Source organism: Trichoderma harzianum (assembly GCF_003025095.1).
Source record: "Trichoderma harzianum CBS 226.95 unplaced genomic scaffold M431scaffold_8, whole genome shotgun sequence".
Taxonomy (NCBI): domain Eukaryota; kingdom Fungi; phylum Ascomycota; class Sordariomycetes; order Hypocreales; family Hypocreaceae; genus Trichoderma; species Trichoderma harzianum.
Window position 1 is genome coordinate 477,207 of NW_020209256.1, and position 22,138 is coordinate 499,344.

Here is a 22,138-nt window from a genome sequence, read left to right on the forward strand (position 1 = left end):
TCAATGATTATGTCAACCACGCAAGATGCACATACTCGATTGCCAGCTTCACATTGAGTGCAATTTACAGACCGTAGGTGCTGATTCTAGCGCATCGTGGCGTCTTGTCAAGGCCCCCTAAGCCGATAGTTTCACACGCTACAGAGGACCTTTGCAGCTGATTCGGCAAACGGGGCCGTCAGCACTTTGGAAAATCGCGTGATGGTAGCTGCTTGTAGGTAAAACTTCAATTGTTCTTTATTATTGAAGGAAAATACTAATCAGCACCTCAACTCCGCTATCCAACAACCCAGCGACTTCGTGAAGTTGAAGTATCGGAACAGGATGCATATACTTTCCAACCTTTCTTCTATTACGTATAGGTCCTTTCTGCTACGATCGCCACATTCTTCCAGTATCTGCTGCCATGGTTATATTTCTCCAGTCTTGAGTCGTATGAGTTTAAGTACATGTAGCTTCAAATTTCACATGGGATGCTGGATAGCAGACTTGAAGTGCTGGCTAGTATTTCCCTATAAATATCTCATCCATGATTTTTCCCCCCTCACATTTCTTACCACAAGTGTCTGCGCCAAAGAGAGCCTGCCCGAGTAATATGATAAATCACCCAGCATTTCTTTTTCCTCCAGGCAAATGTCTATTATACTCATATAAGGCATATTGACTTTGCCCAAACCGGCATCAGTAGCACATATCGCGAGTGTGGGAAACTTAATCATCCTAGCTTCAATCCACTTGTTTTCAACGTTGGAGCTAGTCTAACCACCTATTGACCTGCATTTATACTGAATGAAGCAAAGGTCTGTCTGTCAGGGGAAATGCAAATAATTTTGTTTTATTATAGAAACGGTGATTTCCCATTAGGTGCTATTCATAAACCTCATGGATTGTTCGTTATTCTTGTCATTAGATTCCAGGTTGCAGGTCACGAGTGAAATGAATCTGCGACTGGCACGATTTCCGCCATACAACTCAAGTCACCAAGGGGGATTTTGCATTCCGCTGAACGCAGCGAAATGAGGATTCGCATTGAACATATCTCTCTGTGGGACAGAATAGAGCTAGGACTCATTCTCAGAGATATGATTAGCCTTAAGAAATGAGTCCAATGATATAAATCGAAAATCATTATCACCATCCGCCTCCTCCCTCAGTACGTATCATTTTTGTTGGAAGTAAGCTTATAGCGAGAATTTACACTGGAAATAGTATTCCAACCTTCTTGGATAAGCTCAGAAGGCACTCTTTCACCTTCAGCAGCCTATCTTCAATTATAGTCGTCTATTTCGTAATGCACCACTCTGTCGATTATAGACACCAGGATTATATCTTCCGAGAGTCGTATAATTAACCACAAGAAGAAACTACAAAGTTGGTCAGTATCTTCATCTTCCAGGAAATCTAATCTAGTATCTTTTTCTAGGCCTGTTAGATCAAGAGTGTGATGTTGCTTCAACAACAGCAAGATGAAGCTCCTCCTCAATGCCACTCCCCTAAGGTCTTGGTCAGTTTCGTCTTCATCATCTTGCTCATTTTCCCAATAGAAGCTACAGAAAAACACTATCAATCTGGATCCTATTTTACGGAGTCCCCCAGTCCAACGGGAACATACCTATCAGCGAGAGTGCTGATATGCAATGGCTGTCACCAGACTCGATGTCGCCCTTCACAAACAGCTCTTATTACTATGTTAACAGCTAGCCCTCTCTTAAATATCTGAATAAGTGACATAAAGCAAGCTTATTCTCGGTGGACTCGCCTGAATCATTACCAATTCAAATGATCCGAGTCTTGGATCGTTTACAAATCTGATGACTCTTGCGAGCTATCTCGCAGCCCCTCTCTTCCCATAGACATAGAGCCTATCGTCAAGAACCAATGGTCGCACACTCGCCGATATTGCATGCATATTGATTCAGCCCAACCCCGCACTCATCAGAGCCCCATCTATTCAACACTTTATTAAGAGCGCGCTTTTTCTCGTCAAAGTGTTCTGCCTTTGCTTCTCCATTGTGACCCAAATCTAGTATGCCTGACGTAAATTATTGCTCGAAGCACGTTGCGCGCGGATTATATCCTTTTTTTTTCCGCTACTCTTTATGACCAAGCAGTAGCTACATATATCAAGAACAATCACTATCGAAAGACCATATGCATTTGAGCTAGTCATGGCGGATTACATTCGATCAAAGCCAGTCCCCATCACAACGGGTATCGTCGCTATTGTATGCCTCATCCTATGGTTATCTGCTAGGGACAAACAATGGCCAAATCTGCAACCACAAGCCACAAGACTACGTGTATGCCAGGTTCATAACTCTATAGTCGATTTGATCAATATGACTAATTTACCTACTCCAGAGCCCTGCCATTCGCAGATCATTAACTTTCAGAATTTCCAACATACCGCTGGAAGTGACCAGAGACAAACTTGAAGATATCTTGACCAAGCTACCTAAGACAACCGAAACTGGTCATGGTCAATCCAATTTGCTTCGCTTCTCATATTCGCCCGCTGCAGGCTCCATGCTTGCTAAACGTTTTGCCGTAGCCACTGTTACTTTTGCAGAAGCCCCCGATTTGGGCGAGCTGGAGAAATTCCTCAAAAAGACGATCGGAGATCGTGATACTGGAGTGATCGTCGACTTGGACTTTTTTGGTCTAACACCATTAGCTGACCCTTTGCAAAATACTTTTGTGGAGTGAGTCTAATCGTACAAGGATGTACAAGGATATTAAACGTACATGATTCTAATCAACAGTATTTTGCTAGCATTATCGCAGTGACTGGACTCTCTGGTCATGCATTTGGCTCTTGGCAACCCAAAAGTAAACCCGACATGTGGCTGCGAGATTTCCTGCCAGGATCTATTCCGAATGCAAGAGTATTGACATATGGATATGACACCAAATTACCTGGAAGCCGATCTAAAAGTTCCATCCTTCAACTCTCCAGAAAGTTACTTGAGTCTATCAAGACAACCCGGGATGAAAGTACAGTAAGATTATGAGACGAAATACCCATATTTCTCGAATTGAAGCTCACTTGTTATAGAAACATCGACCACTTATTCTTATTGGACATAGTCTTGGTGGCCTTGTCGTGAAACAAGTACGTTGGAGAACTTGAGGGAGCTTATGTTCAGCCAATATTGAGATTAACAACTAATCTGAATGTAGGCCCTGGTACAAGCGTCTGAAGGCAGCGAAGACGATCTAGCTGTTTTTAGATCTTGCTATGCCGTTATGTTTTTTGCTGTTCCTAACAGAGGTCTTGACAACCTAAACTTGATGTCTATGGTCAAAGGGCAGCCTAATGAAGACTTGGTGAGGAATCTTGGTGTTGAATCTCCATTTCTAAACCATCTTCATGAGAGTTTCCACAGGCGTTTCACACTCAATTCAGAGATTATATGTGTGTTCGAAACTAAAACAACCCCCACAATTGAGGTAAGTTTTCATCTGAGCATCCATTGTCTTGGCCACAGGCCTTGCTAACCATATTCAAAGTGGAACTCGGAGACCAAGTCATGGGAACGAACAGGGCCCGAAGTCATGATGGTTCCACAGAATTCGGCTATTTATGCCGGCCCAAACGAGAAACCTTACGATCAGCTTCCAATAGAAGCAGATCATTCCGAAATCGTCAAGTTCAGTAACGCATCGAATTCTGATTATATCATCATTCAATCGAGAATAGAGAAATGGGTTCAGAAGGCGCCGGCTGTCATTCGAGACCGTTTTAGGAGAATAAGAACGAGTGAGTTGCATTAGAAAAAAGATTATAGAACGTGTATTAAATCATATTTAAAGCATTCTCGGATCTGGAAGCCCAGTACATTGGGGCACTCGGGGCTCCCGATTATACAGCATTCAGAAACCACAAAATTGATAATCCAACATCTGGCACGCTTGGCTGGTTTTTGGAACTTCAGCTGTTCTCCTCGTGGTCCAAAGCTCAAGAATCATCGGTCCTTTGGGTCAATGGATCGCCAGGCCAAGGAAAAACAATTGTTGCAAAATTCCTCCTGGCCAACTTGGAAAATTTGCAACATAGTTTCAACCATCGCACGACAGTTATTTATTTCTTCTTCTATGGCCAAGATGACATTTACCGAACTGTGAGTGCCGCTGTAAGATCACTCATTAAGCAGTTACTGTCAACACAAGGAGCATTTGATGTCATCTCTGATAAACTCAATATCAAAGCCTCTACTATAAGCGACGAATCAGCGTGGGACATACTAGGAGAACTGCTTCGATCTCCGGTATTCGGTACCGTATACTGCGTTATTGATGCACTAGATGAATGCCATGGTGATGAATCTAGACAAAAATTACTGGATTTTATCAAGAACGTGATTCAAAGTCCACTGGCAAAAAGCAAAGAAAAATATCCAGTTCTCAAAGCCTTCCTGACAGGCCGTCCGACAAAAGATTTAAATCGGGCCCTAAGACAATTCCCATCTATTGTTCTGAAAGCTAGCTCTGATGATCTCAAGACATTTATCCAAAGCAGGATTCAGGAGCTCGATCTGGGGGAACAACACGAGGGTGAAGTGATGAGTTTGTTGAGCAGCCGTGTGGAGCAAACATTCTTGTGGATATCAATCGTTCTAAGGAAGCTGAAGACAGCTTCAAATTTGCTGTCCCGGGCAGACATGAAAAAAATGATCAACAATACTCCTTCTCGTCTGACGGATCTTTACGAAAGCATTCTCATTCCAATTATACAAAGCCGAGATATAGCAGCGCAGAAGCTCTTAATTTGGACCGTCTTCAGTCGGCGAGCGTTGACTTTGGATGAGCTTGAAGAGTCTCTTGCAATTCAAGAGACATCGAAAAATCAGGAATCTATTGAAGAATACCGGGTATGGCTTACAGAGAAATCAGTTACCAGTGCCGTTGGAGCTTTTCTGGAAGTCGCTGATGGAAAAGTCTACCTAATACATCAGTCAGCCAAAGATTTCCTCCTCAAGAGCAAACTGCTAGCCGAGGCTGAGTTTTGCAGAGGCCTGCATCCAAACTTGTACCTGGCAAAGATCTGTATGACATATTTGTGTTTTGCAGATTTTGCGGAAACGGGACCTTGCGGAGATTCTACGTTGCTGGAAAAAAGATATCGGCAATACCCCTTTTTCCATTATGCTGCGCGCAACTGGCATCGGCATATTAGCACGGACGATGATATCAATATTTTCGCCGGGATTATTCACCGGTTGACTGAGATAGGTTCTTTGGGCCTCTTAGCCTGGGGCGAAGCAGCCGGAATCATGGCACTCGATAAAGTAGAGGATAGATATGACATTGCAACAAAAGCCAACATTCCATGGTTAACAGATTTCCACTGGGAAGATCATATAATTACTGAGGAGATGATTCAGAGAACAGTAAGGAGTGGCATTGGAGGTTACGATTCTTTGAAGCAGTTCACCAAAAAATCCGATGTTCGTATTACTGAAGAAGCTTTCTGTGCGGCTGTTCAATGCTTTGACCATGAGATGATTCGCCTACTGATACATACATGTACTGGTGCCAACATCACTCAAGCGATCATAGAGGCAGCGGCAACCAACAAGAAGTATGGCAGGTTCGTGATTGACTTGCTGCTAGAATCTCGGTGCAACTTTAAGATTACCTCAAAGTTGGTGAAACTAGCAGCAGACAACCATGAGAGTGGTGAAGATGTCATGGAAATAATTTTACGCAAGGTCAACACAGATATCTCAGAGGAGGCAATGGTAGCAATAACGGCTGGATTCGGTACCGAAACTATGAATCTCGTGCTGAACACCAGAGACGATGTCAAAATTACAAGCGACATACTGTCCGCCGCGATGAAAAAAGGAAAAAAACATGACAGGAAAGAAATGGTTGACTTCTTGCTGGAACACGCTGGTCAAGATACCCCAATCATGGATGAAGTCATTATGTTAATTGCCCACGATTGTTTCAGAGATACCATGGTGCTTCTCCTAAACCGATGGGGAGACAACATCGTCGTAACGGACCGAATTTTCGAAATATTTATAACATATTTTGATGATGAAATAATAGCGCTGCTCCTTGATCGACAAGGAGACCAGATCACCATCACAAAAGGTTTTGTCAAGACTGCAGCCCTCCATTATGACAGGAGAGTGATGCAAATACTTCTCGACAAGAAAGGCGATCAGATCAACGTCACAGAAGAAATTGTTAACATGGCTACCAAAAATCGAAACGCAGATTTTCTAGCATTGCTGCTGGACCGAAGAGGAGAGCAGGTAAAAATTACAGAAGAAGTCGTCAAAACTGCAGCACTAAATCCAAACCCCGATGTGATGGCATTGCTGCTGGACCGAAGAGGAGAGCAGGTAAAAATTACAGAAGAAATTGTTAACATGGCTGCCAAAAATCGAAACGCAGATCTGCTAGCATTGCTGCTGGACCGAAGAGGAGAGCAGGTAAAAATTACAGAAGAAGTCGTTAAAACTGCAGCACTAAATCCAAACCCCGATGTGATGGCATTACTTCTTGACCGAAGAGGAGAGCAGATTAACATTACAGAAGAAGTCGTCAAAAATGCAACAGAAAATCGGTACCACGAAGTGATGGCATTACTTCTTGATAGAAGGGCCCACGAGATCACTATTACAGAAAATATTACAAAGATTGCGGTGGAGAACACCATCGGGGGTGAAAAAATGATACGATTACTCCTTGACAAACGGAGAGACCAAATTGTCATTACAGAAGAAATTATAAAAGCAGCGGCAGGAAACTACTCTATGGCTGAGGAAGTACTTAAAGTAATCCTTGACAAGACAAGAGGTCAGGCTATTATTACAGAGGATTGCAGAAAGATTGCAGAAAGAGAATTAAGCAAGGCTCGTCAGTTGGGCCAGCCTTTCAACGTGTTTACCAGAGAATCGCATTATGATTACATGTATGCATAAATACTCGGGCACAATTGTTCGAGGTGATGCTCTTCATCCTGAACTCGCGTGGAAAGACAGATAGGTATATGGGAAGGGGAAGAAGATAGGCCCATTATATGACAACTTTAGTCGCAGACATTGGAAATATACTCAACATCCTAGCTCGTTGATTCATCAGTCAACAGCCCCAAAAGTCTCTCCCATCAGTTCAATAACAGCTCCACGGCCTCCCTCTCCCGCCTCCAACATCCATTCATATAACCGCTAGCTCGCATTCACAATACTTTTCCCCGTAAGCCACAGAATCTTTTCCGAATCCCAGTTAGTAAAAAGTCGCTCTATTCATTCCGCGGTACTGGTAGAATTCAAGTTATTGAATGGGTTACTATCACAAGTTCGAGACATCCCTCAGCCTTGAATTCCCTTGTCAATAAACTAGGTGGATGGATGGATGTTCTTGCCTTTCTCCAACAGAAATGATTCGAAAACAAATATAGCATCGAATATCCTACAGCCAAAGAGAAAACATCACTCACACACACAATTCTAATATCTACATCAACAAAGCATCAAGATGGAAAAAACATGAAGATGGAAAAACATTCAAAATCCATTCGTACATACGCTACATCTCTATCAACCCCTCTCTCCCCTTAATTAAACTCAAAAAATTAAGTAGCCCAGTATTTTAAAAAAAAATACATATAGAAGACAAAAGACTTTCTTCTTCCCCCAGAAAAAAAAGACTTAATTTTCCCAAAAATGCGCCGTTGCAATGCTAGGCCATACAATACAAGCCCCCCCTTTCCCCTCCCTCCACACAGAATGAACAAAGCAAAACAAATAAAATCAGATAGGATCGGACTAAACAGGCAAAACAAAAGCTATAGGACTCGTATGCGATTTATGGCAGGCAGTATCTTTCGTCCGCCAATGATATAATAAGGGGATATGTGTGTGTATAAGCGCCCCCGTAGTTTCTCGCTGCACGTGTCCGAAATGACAAAGGGAAGTGATGGCGATGCTTTTCGTGCGAGTCTTTGGTAGTAGGATATATAAATGTGTGTGTACGGATGTGTATATGTCTTCAGCGGTGCATCTTCTCCCATCTATGCGATGCCGCGCTCCTCGTCTATGGGAAAACGCCCTGTCGCCATCTCTCAACCCGGTCCATGCTGCCGTTGGGGTTGGACATGGGAATGCCAATGTTTGGCTGGATGAGGCCATTAGCACCATAGAGGTTACCAGCACCGTACATGCTCACCGGCTTCATGCCGTTCATGCCTCCCATGGGGTTGATGCCTGCCATGGGGTGTCTACCGTTCATGGAGGACGAGCCAAAGCTCGTAAGGTTGCTGTACGATGGGTGCAAGCCTCCCTGCGCCATGCCGAAGCCATTGGGCGGCGCCATCATGGTGGCTCGGTTCCTAGAGCCGGTATTGGTAAAGCTGCGAGTCTGGAATGCGTTGAGAGCCGTGCTCGACCGGGCCGCCTCCATGCCGAGCCCGCCCGTTCCGTCATTATAGAGGCCTCCCTTGAAACCTCCGGGGCGAGCGTTGCCGTTCTGTACGAGGGCGATGGGCATCTGGCTTCTGACAGCCGCCAACATGGCATCCTGCTGAGCAAGTCTCATCTGCTCCTCCTGCTGGCGTCTTTGTTCCGCAATGCGAGGGTCTTGGACGTTCTGGTGCACTGAGAGCATGTCGGCCATGCTGACCCGGCGCATCACGCCCCTCCTGGGCGGCTCGACCATCGGGTTGCCGTAGCTGACTGGCCTTTCGCCTGGCCTTTCTCCTGTCAGGTTACCATAGCTCATTTCTCTCTCGCGGGCCTCCCGCTCGGCTTGCAGACGGCGACGGCGCTGGCCCAGGGTCTCATCCTCTACGCCCGTATTAGGCTTGGGCTTGGACTCCTCGGGATCGGCAAACTGGCCCAGGAGCTCAGCAGAAAAGGTGCTGCTGACGGGACGGGCCTTGGGCAGCTGTGACTCTGCCAGGCGGCGCTTCCTGGCACCAAGCGTCTCTTCCTCAATCTCAGCCGCCAAGGGTTCGGGTTCTGGAGCAATGGTAGTGCGTGCATCCTCGTCCACCACGCTCGCGTCCGGCTCGATGATGCGCGGCGAAGCTGGCGGCTGCACTTCAGCCATGCGGGTGACTGGAAGGCTGAGGTTGCTCTGGCGCTTCGCGTTAAAGACGGTGGAGGCTCGTCCCTGCAGACGAGCGGCGCGTGAACTCAGGGGTTCGTTTTCTTCTAGCTGGCGCATCTCCATCAGTCCTATAGGGCGGTCGACATCGGCCATGTTCTTGGCACCCTGGTGCATGGCGGCAATGACGGCCAGGGGCGTGTCTTCGTCGTCGGAAATGGCTTGCTCCGCGGCGACATTCTGTTCCTCCCAGGCAAGGTTGACACGCTGCTTGAGGCGTTGCTTGCGCTGCATCTCGGCGACAGCGTCCATCTCCAGGAGGGTGGCACGCATGCCTTGGGGCGCTACGTTGCCCTGGTTGAGGATTCGTTGTTTCTGTTGCTGCTTTCGAAGATGGATCTCGCCGAGGAGCGTCGTGGGCATTCCATCAAGGATGCCTTCGTCAACCTCTTCTTCTTCCTCTTCTTCATGCTCCTCTTCTTCATCAGCCCCATCATGAGCATTGTCATTGGGATCAGGACCCTTGTTAATCCTTCCAAACAAGCTGCTCTGGCTTCGTTTGGTGAGCAGCCTGACTGTGGGCTGCTCCTTGGGTGCTTCAGCGAGCGCGGCCCCCAGGGTGTTAGTGGAGGGCTGCTGCTTATGCTTGGACACCTTCTTCTTCTTCTCCTTGCCGTAGGTTTCAGAGCCCAGTTTGCCAGCGTACAGGTGATCGGTAAAGGCACTAACGGGAGCAGTGGCCGAAGCATCGAGAATGCTGTCGAGCGTAGCCATGGCTGACCCATCCTTGACCTCGATCTCGGGAAGCTCAAGAGATGGCTGGTCGAAGAAGACACTGGCTCGGAGGTGAGGGGGGATGTTTTCGAGGTTGGGAATATTTGATTGGTGCTTGTCAGTGTCCATCTTGGACAGCCGCTGGGGCCGGCGAAGATCTTCGAGGGAAGGTGCGGATCCATTCCGGGATTGAGGTGCGGGCTCCTCGAGGAACGGAGTGGGCGTGGTGGCATCGTCAGCGTCCTCCAAGTTGTCCGCCACGGTCAGGGCGGCAAATGAGTTGCGGTGGCCAGACAGAGGGTCGGGCAGGGCAAACTGGTCCAGGTCGGGGACGACCGACTTTCTCTTGTTCTCCTTGGGCTGCATCATGGCGCTCAGGATCTGCGAGCGTCGCTGGTTCCGGTCGGCGGCCTTGGGCTTGTTGGACAGCTTGGGCGGCAGGTTGAGCATAGCAGGCACACGAGCCGGATAGTACAGCATGTGCTGGCCGGTTTGTTGGTCAAAGTAAGACTGCGGCCTCACGAACTCGGCCGAAGACTGTTGGGGGGTGGGCAGGAATAATTCATCGTCGACAGGAGGTCGGGGGTCAGATTGGGGCATCTGGGGAGGAGGCTGCTGCTGGGCCGGCAGCTGGTGCACGTCGGACAGCCTGTCTCGCTTCTGCGAGCGCGACCCCATGTCGGCCGTAGCGAAACGATCATCCTCGTTGTCCGTCTCGCAGTGGGCGCCGTCAAAGTCGACAAACGCGTCCTGGGCCACCTGGAAGGTATTTGTGGAGTTGGCCGTCATGGGCCGCTCGGCCTCGTAGCCATCGTGTTCGTCGTGATCGGAGGGAAGGTCCGGGTTTACGAGGACAAGATTGGAAGCCCTGTGGCTTCTAAAGCCCCCTTCGAGCATGTTGTGGAACTCGTCAGTCTGTGGGACGCCAACAGCGTCCTGCTCGATGATGCTCCTGGAGCTGGCGGCGGCAGCGTGCTCAAAAGGGGGCACGGCGTCGACTTGGTCCAGCACGTGCTGGGTCAGGGAGATGGGCTCGGACTCGGATATCTCAGCCAGCGAGGGCTTGGCCGACCGCACACTCCTGACGGAGCTCTTGCCCGGCCCGTGGCGGGACAGGATGGAGTTGATGACTTCGTGCTCCGGACGGCCGGTCGAGGCGTTGGAGCCCGATCGCATGCGGCCGGAGAGGGAATTCGTGGGTGACATTACGTACGCGGGAGAGTAGCCCTTTTGTCGGGCGGCGGCAGCGGCGGAGGAGGAGGAGTTGGAGGGATATCGTCGCAGGCGTGTCGAGTGTTCGTCGGCCGATGCAGCCCTGGCGGCGAGGATGGAGGATCGTCTGCTGTCGCTTCGCTTCAGTTCGCAGTGCAGCTCGCGGATGGCATCGTCGATGCTGCTGGTCATGGACAGGCGCTCGGCCGTGGCTTCGAGATGGGCGACGTTGCTGACGGCTGACGCGGAGCGGGTGAGCAGGTCGGAGTGGTGACTGTGTTTCGATGGCGATGAGACGTCGGTAGCAATGTGCAGAATGGGCTTTGGATGGGCCAGCTTGGTGCCCGGCTGCACGCTGCCCGTATGCAATGGCGCTTCTTCGGGTGCAGGTGCAGGGATACGAACGGTGGCCGCTCGAGAGCCTGCAGTCAACGTATTACTGGCAACGGTGGCAATGCTAGTGGTAGTGGTATAAGCACCCGTAATTAGGGTCGCGATGTCCGAATCCCGGGCAGAAATCGAGGGGCGCTCGTGTCGGTTGGGGCTCTGGGGCAGGGGAGCGGAAATGACGCCTCTGGAGAGGTCATGCTTAATGTCGCCAGCGGTGGGAGATAGTGAGAATGAGGCGGCGGCAGTGATATTAGCATTAGAATTGCTCGTCGTGCTGCTGGGAGACCACGGCAGCGGTGGTCCTGTGCCTGCGCCTGCGCTCGTGCTCAGGTTCTTTTCTCTCCAGCCGGCCTCGTCTTGCTCTTCCTGCTCCTGATCCCGCTCTTGTTCGCGCAGCGCCTGTCGCAGGCTCTCTGCATCTGCTTCTGCCTCTGTTTTACTGGCCTCTGCGAGTCTGGACTCTGTGGCGTCGGCGCTCGCAGCGCCCGGCGCAATGGCAGAGGCCGTGGGCGACATGGCGAGATAACGCTGACGCACCGCCGCAGCAGACTCGTGCTCGGGGCTGGTGGTCGATTTCTTCTTGCCGCTGCTGGGCGCAGAGTCGATAAACAGGCTCAAGGGCGTGCTGACTCGGCCGGCGACAGACAGAAAGGTCGGCGACACGGGGCTCGTGGCCGTGGTTGGAGTCGAGAGTGGCGAGGCGAGTCTGAGGGTATCGTCATTCCCAGGCGAGCTTGTCGAAGCAACAGCAGTAGCAACAGCAGCAGCAGCAGCAGAAGCTTCCACTGACGCAGCAGCTTCGGCGTCTGCTTCAGCGACTGGCATGGCGAGCGGCCGAGGGAATGCGACCTCGTATTAGTATTATCGACCAAGAATGCCCTCTACGCTACTCCCAGTCCAAGTATGTGCCCCCCCGTTGCGTCTCTATCCGGGATGGTCAGGTGGGTGAGCTGGAGCGTATCTCGCTGGATTGGGTGCGCGCGTGATGGCCGAGACATGAGAAGCCCGCCAAGGGTCTGGATCCAGGCTCGTGACGGCGTATTTGTATAGCTCGGACTATCCAATTGATGTGTTTTTCCTTTCCTTCTTCTATCTTCCTACAGAAGAGACTCTGGTAAAGCAAATAGACCGAGTTCGGATACAGGTATGGCTGTCTGTAAGTGAAAGGGCGACCAAACCAAGATGCAACAACAAAAAATTGGCCGACGATGGAGGACGAGCGATAAACAAGGCTAAAGATACCAGAGAAGCCTTCTATCAACTGGTAATAGCCCCCCCCTCCCACGAGAGCGTCGGTTTGGGCGATGGCTAAACAAAGGATAAAGTAAACAAAATAAAAAAGGGTAAAAAGAATAAAACCAGAAAACTGAACCAGAAAAAAAAACTTGTGGTTTAGATTCGGCGGCAAGGCGCAATAGTGGCCGGAGCGGCGTGGCCCGTTCCAATCCAAAGGTTCAGAATTGATGCTAAGGCACGCAAAGTACCTGTACGAAACTAGGAGTTCTCGACTCGACTCGTCAAAGTGCCTCTTTTTTTGGAGTACGAGTATGGAGCAGCTTGGGACTTAGTGGCGGATAAAGACGAGACGACTGGAGCGCGCTAACGGGGAGGATTTGATGCTGACGAGGGCTGATGGATGATGCTGATGGATGCTAAAGATAAAGATGACGGCCGTGATGATTGCGTCGTTTGGTGCAGCCCGCTACTTGATTTGGGGGTGTTAGTTGATGCTCTCTCCGTGTGCTTCTCTATTCACAACGCAGATAGACAGATGGTTAGAATGCGTGTTGGTGTGTGAGTGTGAGTGAGTGTGAGTTCTGGTGTTATCAAGTGCCGGATGCGAGAAGCCGCCAGTGGGAAAAAGTGTGTGGCAGCCAGAAAGCCAATTGATATCGCAGCCGAGCCACACAAACAGCAAAGCAGACAGCACTACTGAAGCAAGCAGATAACGGCCTGAAGCAGCAAGCAGGGAGAAAAGGGCAGAACCGAGAGACAGGGCTGTATGTACGGAGTATGCAGATGCAGATGCAGATGCAGATGCTCTGTGATGTTGATGCAGAAGAGGAAAAGGACCAAGATAAGGCCTTTCCCTTCCACCCCCCTCCTCTCCTCCAACCATTTCTGAGGCAGCTCAGCTCAGCTCAGCTTTTCTTTCTTTTTCTTCTTACTCCGTACTCTCCCTCTATCTACCTTAGACTTAGGCACTATCAAATCTGATTAAAGGAACCCCCGTCACACCACATCAAACCACAGCACCGCTGACAGCGCTGCGACCGGAACAAAGGCCAAGCCCAGGCCGTTTGCCTCCTTGGTTCCTGATCCTGGTCTAGCTGCGTTGGACAAGGACAAAGCAGCTGCATCTTAATCTGTGCCCGTTAGTCTTGTTTTTTAACTTTCCATACAAGAGCCGTTTGCTGCCCTCCATCATTTGCTTGGTGCTTTGTTATGTCCATTAGTACTGGTACTTACATACACCTCTTATTGTTCTCACTTACTGTGCAAAATTCATTCATCGTATTCTCGTCAATCTCAAACTTTGCGCGGTTTTCCCTCCCAAGATCCATACATCTCAAATCTCCTCGACTTCCGGCGCTACTGGCTGGAGCTCCCTGCTTGGCACCATGTCATACTGATGGCATCGAGATCCGGTTCAGCGCTGATCCCTCGTTCGGCCTTGTTTGCCGCTTTTTGCACACTCTCGGGATTGCACCCCATGCAAGGACCCGTGGCTTTTGTCCCGCCCATCAACGTGGATGCACAGCCATTGAATTTCCCATTGATCCATCAAAATGCTGCTGCTACCTAGACTGCGACTCCGTACTAACAAAGGATCTTAGTAGTAGTATTACCAATTGAACCCCCATCAAATCAGCTGTGTAGCTCGCACGGCACCCGAGGAGATAGCGCTGATCCTTCTGAAACCCGCCAATGCAGCGTGTAAGCCTCTGGACCTGCGTTGTATGTCTCTCTCGTCCTATCAAGCTGAGGCTCTGTAGAGTGTCTTGGACGCGCAGCTTCGCCGGATGCATGAACCGGGTCTCTCATGTGCCACCTCACAGAGGCGTGCATCTTGCTCGTACGACAACGGCCTGCATGGCACCAATTTCCCAGCAGCCGAGACTCGTGCCTTGCATTGATTCCTTTGGTCTCAACTCCCTCTTTTTTCTTTTCTTTTTTCTTCTTTAAGCGAGGCGAAGAGTTTTGGTGTAAATCGAGTTCAGCTCTTCAAGGTTCTTTTTCTTCTTCTCGCTACTGCAGACTTAAACCCATGTACAAGTACTTCTTCTGCAAGTCTCGGCGTCGACGCCGTTGTCTTCTGTTTTAGCGTGTCCACCAGCATTCCGAGCGCCGCCCGGCCGGAATACAGGCACAGGCACCAAAGTAGAGGTACATCGCGGCACAACCAGGGGCCTCCCCTGCAGCCCAGTGGCCGCCTTTCCAAGTTTTTCCAGCGCACGCGGCAGGGGATCCAGGGGCAGCTCGCAAGGGGCAGCAGCCCGATTGGCTGGAGGTGCCCAAAACAAGCACCACTACAAAACTCCTTCAGTCTGGAGGATTGAAGACGAGGAGAAAAAATATCCAAAGGAGCAGGGAAAAGCAAATGTATATTAATGTGAGACAAGATGTGATGAGACTGAGAATAAAAATAAACAAAGATAAAGAAAAGGGGCAACGTTGTCTCCCTTGTAGATGTTTTTCTTTTTTTTTCTTGTGAGACATCCCACTTCGATCGCGCGTATCTCCAGTCGGCCGATCGATTTGCGCCTCCTGCAAGCCAGCCGAAGTAAGAAGGAAATAAAAAAAATAAAAAATAAAAAGAGGCAGCCGGCTCCTCTGGCTGTTCATGTGCCTTGCTGCGAGGGAGCAGCTGGATACGTGTATAGGCGTCAGCCAGCCAGCACGCATCAATTCATCTTCATTCTCTCCCATTGGGCACGGATGGAGCCGAGACCGCAGCCCTTTGATTTGACTGGTGCAGTAACTCGGGTTGTATGCTGATCATGTCTCGCCTGTCTTGTTTTCCCTCAGTGGATTCTACACATGTTTCTCATATACACAATACTCCATTGAGATAGGTACTCATCCATGCTTCGCTCCGTGACTCGAGCCGTAAGAGAAAAAAGAGTAGTAAAATGGAGAAGAATAAAATAAAAGTCCATGCACCGCGCAAACAGCTCCAGACCTATCGACATCTGCATACATACATGTACTGGATGAGCAGCTTCGATTGGTTCAGCCCAGCTGCCAGAATTCCTGTGCCACGTCGCAACGGGCCCCTTCAACTTTAATTGTCTCGGCTTGTGTGTTACTTGCAGCTGCTTGCCCTCGTTGTTGTGCGCTTTAGTTGGTGGCGCCGTTGCTGTTTGTCGGTTCTACTCCTGCAGGCACACAATGATAATGGGGGGATTTATGACTTCAATCAATACAGCAGAAACAACAGATACAGCAGATACCAAGGCTATTTGTAGTGAACATGATTTCCAATACTCAGATTAAGAATTGGACATGTATATCTCGACCACAAGTATCAATGGTTGGCGTGTTGTTGCTCAACCTCAAATTACATATTCCGGATACAGGGTAGGCAACATGATACGAGCACAACACCGCAAAGAACTCGTCCACTTGGAACTTGCTGCCATCTCCACCCCTTAGTTGCATCTCGGTGGGTTTTACACGTCGTGCCTGCATTACCCCAAGTGCCAAGAGGCGGCCATGCTGCATTGTGACCTGTTGTCTCAATGGCGGTGTGCCCGGCGGGACGGGGCTGGATTTCTTTGTGGAGGAACGTGATGCGTGGCGTTGGCGAGCCAGCGATACAGAAGCTTGCATACAACGGCGTGCTCTATAACATGCATATGATACTTGCAACGGGAAATCATTGACACATAGAACCTAATTGTCATGAATCATAGCAGTACGAGTATACAAATACAGTAGTATCTCCTTTAAGTTGCGGCTATATGAGGCGGTTTAGCGAGGAGCAACAGCTGGAATCGCTCCCTTGTGATGCACGTGTTGCCATAAACTGCTCAGCAACCCATATTTACGGATTAATACAGAAAGTAAGTGTTATACTAGGTAGGTAGCATTACTTCGTACTTCTCGCCCGAAGCCAGCCTTGTTCAACTCCCGCCGGTCTCAAAATAGAATGGCCGGCCAAAATGACCGGATTCGGTACTTGGAAGAGGGAAAGCGGCGTCTGCCAGAAATTATCCGTAGACGACAAAGATTGGCGTAATCTTAGTAAAATAGGGTCGAGCAAAAAAATAGAAAAACTAGAAACAACCGGTACCGAGTAGAAAGAATCGGTTCGACAGCATGTCATCACTCAAGACGCCGTCGTGGAGTCGAGGTCCCCACGGCGTCATTTCCATCGGCACGTCTAGAAATCTCACGGAGTAGCATCCCGTATCTACGACCAAGTCGACTCGGCACATCTGGGCGAAATCCCGGCTACAGCGTCTTCTCTCGGTACTGACAAGGTACATGCCCGGCCCGAAATAATCTCGGATCTGCTTTCTGCTCGCAGGCCAAAAAAAAGAACCTTGGCTTGCTTGGAAGAAGAGCTGGGCTATTCTGTTACCGTGCCGTATATCTGGGCCCCGTAAAATTGTGGCAATCTTAGCCCTCTTTTTTTCTTCTTCTCCAGCCCCTTCGTGGCGCAGTTGACGTTTTTCTTCTTCCCCTGGATTTAGCAACATTGAACTTTTAGCGAATCTTTAGAAGCCGTGCTAAACTTCTCTAGCAGCTTTCCGTGTTGCTGGTCACGGGCCATCTGGATTCAGCAAACCGAAGGATGCTAGAATTGAAGCTAATTGGCAGCCAGTTGTCCGTCATCGGAATGACAAGTTGGCTGTCGTCGACTGTGGCGTCGCTAGAAGCCAACCACGCCGCGTATCAACAACGAATAACATCGTGAACAGGGTGGTTTTTACTTTTTGCCTAGCGACACTATTGCCGTCGGCAAAGGGAAACCCCTCTCTCTAAAACCGACAAGGAACAAGGAAAAAAGAAAAAGAAAAGAAAAGTGTCGGTGAAGTTGCATCGTCTAAAAGGAGCACAAGGTTCGGAAAAGGCACATCACGAGAAGCCGGATAGAATCCGCGAGCCCTAGCACTAAGAAACTAGCCTGCACAGGGGGGTTGGTTGGCCAGAGCAGAGGTTCGACGCTTCTGGAAACGAGGGGCGAGAGAGTCTGAGTACTTGCATTAGGGCGAGTGTGTGTTGCTCTTCTGATAAGTTGCCATACAGTGCTTTTGGTGGTATGGATGGAGTCGAAGGGGGCTGAATGCGGTTATTATCACGAATCAACCAATGGATACCAGCCAGTGCCTCGGCTTGCTTGCCTGTTTCCATGTCTGCGAATGGCAATACATTCGCCCAGTGTTAGTGACGATGGCGTGCCATGCCAAAGTGTCATCCATTGTCAGCTCAGGTCCTGCATTACCTAACATTACCTAACAAGATGCATCCTAAACAGGAAGACGAAGAGAAAACAAGACGAGAAAACGTGGTGGCCCGCCGGTAGCCATGCGGGGGATTTGAATTCTCATGACCAGCAGCCGCGACGACGCAGAACGATTGGCCACCAACCTGCATCGTGGGCTTGGAACCGGTGAGCACGACAGAGAGGGGCAGCTTTTTGGTTTTTTTTTTCTGCTCCTCTCAGAACATGGAAGGGGTCCAGTTCCAGGTACAGGCACCGTGCAGCGGCCTAGCAGCGGACTGTGGGCTTCTCCATGACTTGGGCAAACTGATAGTCAGCGCTGGAGAGCAATAACGTCGGGTCCGGCTCTGACGGGGGGCGCTTTTGCTGAGTGGCACGCGGCACGTGTGCAATTCGTATTTTTCCAGCTGAGCCGCAAATCCGTCAGTTTGCGTGATGAACACAGGATAATCGTTGATGGCTTGCACGTCTCCTCGTGGTGACAATTGATTGCTCTTTGCAAGTACAAGAACCTGTGTTGTTGTTGCTGTTAGCTGCTCTTCCAACCAGTCCATTGTAGTGACCGAGTTTGACTGACAGCTCAGGGGGGCCCCTAAACTGCCGATGCTAGCCCCCCTAAACAATCCCCTACAGAGCCCCCCCCAACCCGCTCCGCCGTCACCTGAGACCGTGCGCCCTGGCCTGCATGCGCCATCCCGTACTGTGCGGGCACTTTGGCCACGCAAGGGTCCGACCACTCATCTCCAACCTGGCATATCGTGAAGGCCGGTGACTGCGGTGCGAATCCGCCCGTCCCCGCATCGTCACTCGCTCCTCCGCCTGTCCTGTACCTACTGTCCTGTACGAGTAGGTATCCAGAGCAAGGCACGAACTCCTCCCGGGGATCCCCCAAGAGCAAAAAGCCCTGGGGCCACGGCTTGGTGCATCTGCATCTGCATCCAGCAACCCCCTGCCAGTCCAAACGTCTAGAATCCGGCCATCGACCTTCGCCGCGAGAGAAAAAGAGGGCAGACAGAGCCGCTGGTGCCCCGCCGCCGCCCATACAAGGTCATAGAGGTGCATGGCATGCCCGGCTTGACCTGTGCATTGCTTCCTGGCTATCCTACAGATTCGCACATACGGGCGACACTGTATATACCCTTACGAGTACGATCCCCCATACCGCATATCACATACCGCATACTGCATACCGCAACCCGCATACGAAGCACGGGGGCGACTCGACCCGGTGCGACCACGTCCATACCGCCTCGACCGACAAAAGCAAAAGCGTTCTGCCGCTGCCGCATGTCCTGCTCTTAACAGCTCTTCCCTCTTCTCCTGGACCTTCCAGCAAGGCTTCCACTGTCAATACCCCAATCTCCAGCGGGCATTGTCCTGACTGTCTGTCATCTGTCACCGTTTATTACATCTCTCTCTTGTTCTCTCGAGCGAGCCCCCCCCCCAGCGCAGATCGCCACACACCCGCATAATACATACTTTGCAAGTCCAGGTACTGTAGGCATGGCCAATACCGATCCGCCCCGACGGCGCTTTGTGCCCGTCCCGATCGAGACGACGTTTCAATCCTATCGCAAGAATGTCTACGACTACACGTCGCACCAGAGGATAGGCCCCAATCCCGAGCTGACTCCGGAGCCGTCGCCGAGATCCCCGCTAGCACACTTTCCTCTCGAGGCCCTGGGCAACGAAGCATCGCAAGAGAGGCGGCGCTTTGCTCCCCAGCTCATCGAGACGTCCAGACGGGTCAGAAGGGTTGGCGACCCTGGGCCGGCCACTCGGCCTGAAGACAAGACGGACATTACTCCCTATACAAACCACATCTACTCTGCCAAGCACAAGTCAAATCGCCGGCAGCATGGAGCAGCAGCAGCAGCAGCAGCCGCCGCCGCCGACGAGGAGCCCCGGCGCCAAGCGTCGCGACCGTTTCCGCCCACTAGGCGTGAGACGGAAGAAGAGGGTGTCCAGGAGTACCTCTTGGAGCTGGCGGCTAAAGAAGTCGCACGGCAGATAGAGGAGGCTGCCCTTGCTGCGTTTCCCAACAGCCGCCCCCGCGAAGGTGGCGTGGCCCATTTCTACTTTCGGGAGGGCTCCTCTGATAGCGAGAACTCGCCCGAAGCTAGCCCTCGTGATGAAGAGGCCGGCCAGCACAGGCTCCGGCGTAAATCGTCAAACCTGGGGCTGAACTGGTGGCATAAGCACATGCAGGAGCATGCGTCGCGCCTGGAGCAGGAGAAGGCGGGCGAAGATGACCAGATGGATATCGACAACGAAGAGGCCGTGGTGATGACAGAGGACGCTGATGTCGATGTCGATGTCGATGCCGTTGCTGCTGCCGCCCCTGACGCTGGTGCCACTGCCGGTGCCACTGCTGGTGATAGCCCTATCTTCCGATCCGACTCTGATCTGGACAAGATGGAGCTGCCGTCCCCTCCCGATCTCATGTGGACCACCACGAAGCCCCTATCGCCTACCGATGACCGGCGAGACTCGGTGGCTGAGCTCCAGATGGCGCTCGCAGAGGCCAATCGTCATGCAGCCCAGTCCCAGGCCCAAATTGTCAGTTCATCCGCGCAGGCGGTTCCCCCAACCCAGGCCCAGGGCGAGCCGGCTGAGCCCCACCGCGGCCGCCAGGAGGCTAGTCCCTTTGGCCGGCCGTTTGGAGGATTCCGACATGTGCCCGATCATGACCCAAAGCTCCTTAAGTTGCGCCAGGGTCCCTCTCCTCCCATGCTCGGCAGGGACCTCGTCTTTCGACGATGCCCTTCTCCCAAGTTCACCACGCTGGAACCTGAAGATTCTCTTCAAGTACACATGATTGAGGACCAGGCTCGGGATCTGCCGGGCCAGGCCGGCCTGTGGAGGGGGTACTGCTGCAGGTCGGAATCAACCGGAGGATGCATCGTTCCCCCCGATCTGCACAATCCCAAGCTGATCCAGACGCCCACTGACTCCAATTTCCCCGACAAGTCCTGCTCCTGTGATGTTGTCGACGCCAGCGTCATCAGCGAAGAGCCCGTCTCCATCTTCTCGCCGTCCGAGTCCGCGTCGTCGGGGCTGACGTCGAGCAATGGCGGCCTCTGGGGCTCTTCTTCTTCTCATTCTCACCAGCACCCGCAGCCCCAGGAGCAGTCCCAGGAGCAGGAGCACAAGGGCGATGTTGACATGGTCAACGGCCTCAACGAGCGGCTGCTGAGGGAAAAGGCCCAGGCCGAGCGCGACGAGAAGATCCTGCAAGAGTTTGGCGAGGACTTTGTCACTCAGGTGTACAACTACCTGTCGCTGGGCTATCCCGCCATGGCACGTGGCTTCGACGAAGAGCTGTCTCGCATCAGCCACATTGGCGTCGACGAGCTGCGGAGAGACGACGCGAAGCAGCTGGCCAAGGGCCACATGGTGGAGATGAAGCTCGACGCTTCCGCCCCAGAAGAGGAGAGATGCCCAAGGTGGGCGGCGTTGCGATCCTACATTACGGAGTGGGCAAGGCAGCACCCTGATCTCGACAACCTCGACCCATTGGCCTGGGGAGTGCGCGAGAGGAGAGGCAGTTGGGCCATCTAAGTTTGGCCTTACTCTCTCTTCCTGTTCTCTCTCCGTCTTCTCCATTATGCTGCTGTTCTGAATTCATATGCTGCGTAACACACATACCCCCTTCCCCACCATCTTCACACAGCCTCTTCGTTTATATAAGCGTTTCTGGCATGACTTTGCTTTTTGAAAGACTAGCGAGCGAAGAAAAAAGACCGTTGCTGCTGCTGTTGCATTTGATATACACTACATTTAGACGCAACAGCACATCAAACCACTATATGATTTTTTAATGGCTTTACCCCTTTTTCATCATTATATGGCCATAGATGCACACTTTCTATTTTTTGGTCTTTTCTTCTCCTTCAAGCTCGCTATGTCTCTGTTATCCTGGTTTTTTTCTTGCGTTTGTTTTTTAATGCAACTTGCATGGCGATGGGTCAACCGGCGTAATAGGCACAGTTCGTTGTCAAAACTACTTGCCCCAAATAGGAGGAATATCGGGATTTCCTTTTTCCTTTTCTTTTTCTTGTCCATTGTTTTTGCTGCTTTTTTTATATTCATTTTTCATTTTTCATAGTATACATGAGCGGGCAAGCACACAAAGCAAGCGAGTTGAAATGAGTTGCGAGCGATATTTGGTAGAGAGACACTGGGATTTCTTTTTTCCTTTTCTCCGAGCGAAAGAAAAAAAAGGAGAGATGGATGATGATGCTGACG

General features: G+C 50.7%; 6 protein-coding genes across 6 annotated transcripts; 4 read left to right on the plus strand and 2 right to left on the minus strand.

Moving 5' to 3' along the window:
• The first annotated feature begins 1,360 nt into the window (after window positions 1-1,360).
• On the plus strand, window positions 1,361-1,725 carry M431DRAFT_509508 (hypothetical protein). The gene is made up of 2 exons (XM_024919301.1): window positions 1,361-1,547; window positions 1,613-1,725. Exons 1-2 carry the CDS (start codon window positions 1,445-1,447, stop codon window positions 1,699-1,701), a joined length of 192 nt encoding a protein of 63 aa, XP_024772848.1. The 5' UTR covers window positions 1,361-1,444; the 3' UTR covers window positions 1,702-1,725.
• Window positions 1,726-1,997: 272 nt separating this feature from the next.
• On the plus strand, window positions 1,998-7,144 carry M431DRAFT_509509 (hypothetical protein). Its single transcript, XM_024919302.1, has 7 exons — window positions 1,998-2,300; window positions 2,362-2,702; window positions 2,774-2,999; window positions 3,056-3,112; window positions 3,181-3,450; window positions 3,511-3,760; window positions 3,814-7,144. The coding sequence occupies exons 1-7, from the start codon at window positions 2,169-2,171 to the stop codon at window positions 6,936-6,938; spliced, it is 4,401 nt and encodes a 1,466-aa protein (XP_024772849.1). The 5' UTR covers window positions 1,998-2,168; the 3' UTR covers window positions 6,939-7,144.
• An 813-nt stretch (window positions 7,145-7,957) lies between these two features.
• Window positions 7,958-12,681, minus strand: M431DRAFT_458676 (hypothetical protein). Its single transcript, XM_024915334.1, has one exon. The coding sequence runs from the start codon at window positions 12,262-12,264 to the stop codon at window positions 8,053-8,055; it is 4,212 nt and encodes a 1,403-aa protein (XP_024772850.1). The 5' UTR covers window positions 12,265-12,681; the 3' UTR covers window positions 7,958-8,052.
• A 1,040-nt stretch (window positions 12,682-13,721) lies between these two features.
• Window positions 13,722-14,476, plus strand: M431DRAFT_458678 (hypothetical protein). The gene has a single exon (XM_024915335.1). The coding sequence runs from the start codon at window positions 13,885-13,887 to the stop codon at window positions 14,293-14,295; it is 411 nt and encodes a 136-aa protein (XP_024772851.1). The 5' UTR covers window positions 13,722-13,884; the 3' UTR covers window positions 14,296-14,476.
• Window positions 14,477-18,338: 3,862 nt separating this feature from the next.
• Window positions 18,339-19,163, minus strand: M431DRAFT_458790 (hypothetical protein). The gene has a single exon (XM_024915336.1). The coding sequence runs from the start codon at window positions 18,930-18,932 to the stop codon at window positions 18,483-18,485; it is 450 nt and encodes a 149-aa protein (XP_024772852.1). The 5' UTR covers window positions 18,933-19,163; the 3' UTR covers window positions 18,339-18,482.
• A 230-nt stretch (window positions 19,164-19,393) lies between these two features.
• On the plus strand, window positions 19,394-21,451 carry M431DRAFT_88989 (hypothetical protein; the record flags this gene model as incomplete). The annotated part of the gene is made up of 1 exon (XM_024923968.1): window positions 19,394-21,451. One exon carries the CDS (start codon window positions 19,394-19,396, stop codon window positions 21,449-21,451), a length of 2,058 nt encoding a protein of 685 aa, XP_024772853.1.
• Between the last annotated feature and the right edge of the window lie 687 nt (window positions 21,452-22,138).

What these genes read in the sequence shown, in the direction of transcription:
- M431DRAFT_509508 (XM_024919301.1), top strand. Translation starts at nt 1,445, where the DNA reads ATGTTGCTTCAACAACAGCAAGATGAAGCTCCTCCTCAATGCCACTCC. An exon ending in GCTCATTTTCCCAATAGAAG is followed by an intron (nt 1,548 to 1,612) that starts CTACAGAAAAAC and finishes ACGGGAACATAC; the next exon opens with CTATCAGCGAGAGTGCTGAT.
- M431DRAFT_509509 (XM_024919302.1), top strand. Translation starts at nt 2,169, where the DNA reads ATGGCGGATTACATTCGATCAAAGCCAGTCCCCATCACAACGGGTATC. An exon ending in CACAAGCCACAAGACTACGT is followed by an intron (nt 2,301 to 2,361) that starts GTATGCCAGGTT and finishes TACCTACTCCAG; the next exon opens with AGCCCTGCCATTCGCAGATC. An exon ending in TTTTAGGAGAATAAGAACGA is followed by an intron (nt 3,761 to 3,813) that starts GTGAGTTGCATT and finishes TCATATTTAAAG; the next exon opens with CATTCTCGGATCTGGAAGCC.
- M431DRAFT_458676 (XM_024915334.1), bottom strand. Translation starts at nt 12,264, where the DNA reads ATGCCAGTCGCTGAAGCAGACGCCGAAGCTGCTGCGTCAGTGGAAGCT.
- M431DRAFT_458678 (XM_024915335.1), top strand. Translation starts at nt 13,885, where the DNA reads ATGTCCATTAGTACTGGTACTTACATACACCTCTTATTGTTCTCACTT.
- M431DRAFT_458790 (XM_024915336.1), bottom strand. Translation starts at nt 18,932, where the DNA reads ATGGGCGGCGGCGGGGCACCAGCGGCTCTGTCTGCCCTCTTTTTCTCT.